Source organism: Zychaea mexicana, assembly GCF_025766255.1.
Source record: "Zychaea mexicana strain RSA 1403 chromosome Unknown BDB00scaffold_82, whole genome shotgun sequence".
NCBI lineage: Eukaryota > Fungi > Mucoromycota > Mucoromycetes > Mucorales > Lichtheimiaceae > Zychaea > Zychaea mexicana.
The window spans coordinates 4,645-8,680 of NW_026516745.1; the positions used below are offsets into that span (position 1 = coordinate 4,645).

The following is a 4,036-nucleotide window of genomic DNA, read 5'->3' on the forward strand; positions in this document are numbered from 1 at the left end:
ATATCTTAATGGTTATACTTTTTCTCTTTTTTTTTATTGGGAAATCTCTATGTACATCGCTGTAACAAGAGTCCCTTAGTACTGCTGCTTTTTTAAATACCATCAGCATGTATAGTTTATTGAATAGTTTCTATATGGCTTTTCTTTTGTATTTTTTTCCCCTACTATTTTTTGTATATTATTATTCTATCCTTTTTTTTACTACCTGTGCTGACGCGTCACCGTCAGTGCCGTGTGGTCTAATAAAGCACTATCATTGGCTATATGCACATATGAGCAATATACTATATACATGTGTGAGCAATCTTGAGCAAATGAAAAGGGGTGTATGAGTAGGTTTTGAGCAAATAGAGTTGGATAAAGGGAATGGAAGCTTGTTTCTCCCAACGAATCATTAGCAAGCCTTAATGCACAGGAAGCCACGAACTCGCCAATGTCACTGTGCTGCTTAAACATCTCCCCAACCAGTAAGAAGCTATGAATGGCATGCAGGAGATGTGTATCACCTATAAACAAAATGGTTATTCAGTGTACTCTGAAAGCCATTATGAAAGCACTCTGAAAGCACTCTGAAAGTACCGCTTTCAGTATGCTTTCAGTGCCTCTGAAATCGCTTGCCAACTCCAGTAAACAACACTAAAACCACCCAAAAACTACTACTTTCACTACAAAATACCCTAAAATTTCCAGCAACAATAACTTTAGCTACATGCCCCGTACAGCCAAAAGCAATACAGCGTCGTACCCCCCAGCTCACGCTCGACACACTACTACCTTTATCTACGAGTAAAAAGTGCATTCGCCAATCGCTCATTCCATCTCACCCATCTCAAATCCCTTCAATTAAAAAGAATCGCCCAACACCTCCCGCCCCTCACATCCTAATTCACCCTCCGACATAGGCGCAGACCTACAAGCTAGAAAAGAGCACCAGACATCGAAAGCAAAGCTATATGATGCAGACAAAAAAGCAAAAACAACGGTAGCAAAGGATAAAAGTCTTTTGCAAAAAGAACAGCTCGCCACTAACTTCTATGTACAGTTTGCAGCTGATTTCACTAGTACCTAGGCTAATATTGCCTATCCCACCTGCAAGACTCTAGGTAACATTTTGCTTACACAAGATACTAATGCCTTATATGAACCCCCTGCCCCAATGTTCTACTGCAATAATTGCAATAGCCATTTTGGTCATATCCCTTTTGTAGCTGCCATTACTGATGCTAAGCAACAGCTGGTCAAGGAACCCCCAACAGCAATAATAGGACTGGGCTGAAGAGATGCCCAAGTAGGTAACTGAAGGCATGGATACCTTTATCAATGATTTCCCAAAGCTACAAGAATATTTGCAGGCTATCCACAAACGCCTCGACAAGCATGATGAATAGTTTGCAGAAATTGCTGCCTTATGTGAATAGGTATCTATGCTAACTGATACTAACAAAAAGTTGCAGCTACAGAATGCAGCACTTGAGCAAGAGCATGCACTTTTGCATGGTCAAAAAACAGCTGTACCTAGTGGATCATCAGCATCTAAATACGCCACCACTTCAACATCTACAACACCTATTGATAAGTATGTTTATTAGTAATGTAAAATTAAATGATTTTTTAAAATTTGGGGATTGTTAATGTTTTGATGGTTTATACACAAATACATTAGATATAGTAATTAATGAATATAATAATATTGATTTTAATATAAAAAAAGACAATTTTATATATCTAATTAAAAAACAAAAAAAAGTTGAATTAAATGATGATAAAAATTTGTTTAATAATTATCTAGCAGGCTATAGGAGTAGAGTTGAAACTTATTTTTCTGACATTTCAAAAACATTTAAAAGATTTGACCCATATAAAAATATTAAATATAAAAATGTTAGAGTTACAAAATTAAAAACATATAATCTTCAATTAAAATTAGTCTGTTTATTAATATATTAAAAACTTTGTTAAAATAGGAAATATAGAACCAAATAAATTACATAAAAAATAGGCTGTGACAATTTTGATTTTCCAAATGATAATATAGATATTGTTTCGTATATAGTTTCATATAAATTAGAAAACACTAATAATTTAAGAAATTTACAGAATAATATATTTTTAAAAATAAAAATTGATAAGAAAAATACTGATTTAAGTAATTCCAATATTGAAATAAATAATAATAGTAGTACTGATGTTAATATAGATCAAGATGATAATAGCTATTATGAAATAGCTTATATTGAAAAATATAGGAAAAATGGTGATAATAGTTTTGAATATTTTGTAAAATAGAGAGGTTATAATAAAAAACATAATTCTTGGGTTGAAGAAATAGATTTTACAGGTAAAATAATAATAAATTTATATTGGAATACATTAAAATAAGAATAATAGATTATATATGTTATAAATACTTTTAATGATAAAAATAAAGTTTAATTTTTTTTATATATAATTTTTTATATATCATAGATAAGAAATATTTATTCAACCTCTCATTATACAAAGTCTTGACTTTTTCTCTTCTTTTATAAATAAAGATAAGAGAAACATTTTACACTTTGAACTATATTAGATTAATAGGAACCGCCTAAAAACAATGAAGCAGAGTTTAATTTTAATATTAAGGTAATATTCAGGAATAATAATTAATATGAAATTTAAAAAAAATTCCTAATATAGTAAAAAATTTAAAGATAAGAAAAAATTTGAAATTAAGAAAAACAAAAATAAATTCAAAAAAGAAAATTAGGATCGTTTCTCAAAAGCAAAATAGGTAACAAGTGGTTTTGTGGGATGATGAGTTAGAATCAGTATTTCAGGATCAAGAGCATTGTTATCACCAATGGACATAGCGATGGCCTCACACGAGTAGCATGGTATGAATTTTTTTTATAGTTCCCTGGTAAGCTAGTAGAATTTTATTGGCGACCTTGAGATCGAAAATAACACCCAGCGGCGGTGAAGACTAGAATGCAAATATGTAACAGGTAAAGAAATCTATAAGCACTAAAAGGAAGGAAAAGAGAAAAAACCAAATAGCTGTGTATTGTTTTGTTCTATTTAGCTTATTTATGTTTTTTTTTTCGTGTTTGTATGCTTGTGCTGTATTCTCTTCTTGGAATAAAGAGGGAAGTAAAAATAGAGGGGTATCAAAAGAGATCAAGCAGGAGGCGGTGATAAAAGAGACTCTTCCTTGCAGAAAGTAAGAAGTAGAGTATGTGTAGAGGAAATAACATTAGTGGGGGTGAAGGGAACGTTTGAAAATACAGAAAGCCAGTGTACTCGCCAGATACCAACCAGGATGCCGGTGAGGAGCTGAATCGGAGAAAGCCAAGACCGATGAAGGCCCCAATGAGGTATCACCAAGAAGAAGATAGCATCAAAAATCATTATGCGGTGTATGGGTAAAAGAACACAGTCTTAGGTAACACTCTGCCAGACGTGCCACTTAGTGGGGCAGTCTAGTAGAAATGTTCTTGAGTATCGAGAGCGGTTGTGCAGATTCTGTATTCAAAAGAGAAACGGTCGGGCAGAATCCAATGTAAATTGGCATGACAGGAGATTTTGTGATGTAGAACACGCCACCAGATGGTCCGTGCGAGGGGTAGAATACAGATATGCCAAAAGAATTTCCATTGTTGCGGCGAAAACAAAGGATAGTTTGTATCAGCAATCGCAGACTGAATGTCGGGCAATTAGCGTTGTAGCCAAAATGCTTGGGTACTACAAGAGGCCAAGGGCGTAACGTTGATAGCGAAGTGATCATAGAAAGGTGTGAGATCAATGGACCCCAAATACGATCCAGCATCGGAAAGAACTAGGATACCAGGTAAAAGTGCGCAGTAAAGAAACAAAGTAATGAGTGCCTTACCAGAGTCCAGAGCACGGAAAAGGTGAGAAATTGAATTACGACCTAATGTGATCTCATTGTGGGTACATCGACGAAGCCGGTTAAGGGATTTAATCCTATAATTGCAAAATAAAAAAGGTTTTGTTAATTAAACAGATTTATTAGTTTGAAGAAAATTTATATATTTAA

At 33.7% G+C, this 4,036-nt stretch overlaps 1 protein-coding gene across 1 annotated transcript; it reads right to left on the reverse strand.

Moving 5' to 3' along the window:
* Positions 1–3,140: 3,140 nt before the first annotated feature.
* On the reverse strand, positions 3,141–3,656 carry BDB00DRAFT_919619 (uncharacterized protein). The gene is given in 2 exon segments (XM_053128738.1): positions 3,141–3,416; positions 3,429–3,656. 1 exon segment carries the CDS (start codon positions 3,385–3,387, stop codon positions 3,157–3,159), a length of 231 nt encoding a protein of 76 aa, XP_052975984.1. The 5' UTR covers positions 3,388–3,416; positions 3,429–3,656; the 3' UTR covers positions 3,141–3,156.
* Between the last annotated feature and the right edge of the window lie 380 nt (positions 3,657–4,036).

What these genes read in the sequence shown, in the direction of transcription:
- BDB00DRAFT_919619 (XM_053128738.1), bottom strand. Translation starts at nt 3,387, where the DNA reads ATGATTTTTGATGCTATCTTCTTCTTGGTGATACCTCATTGGGGCCTT.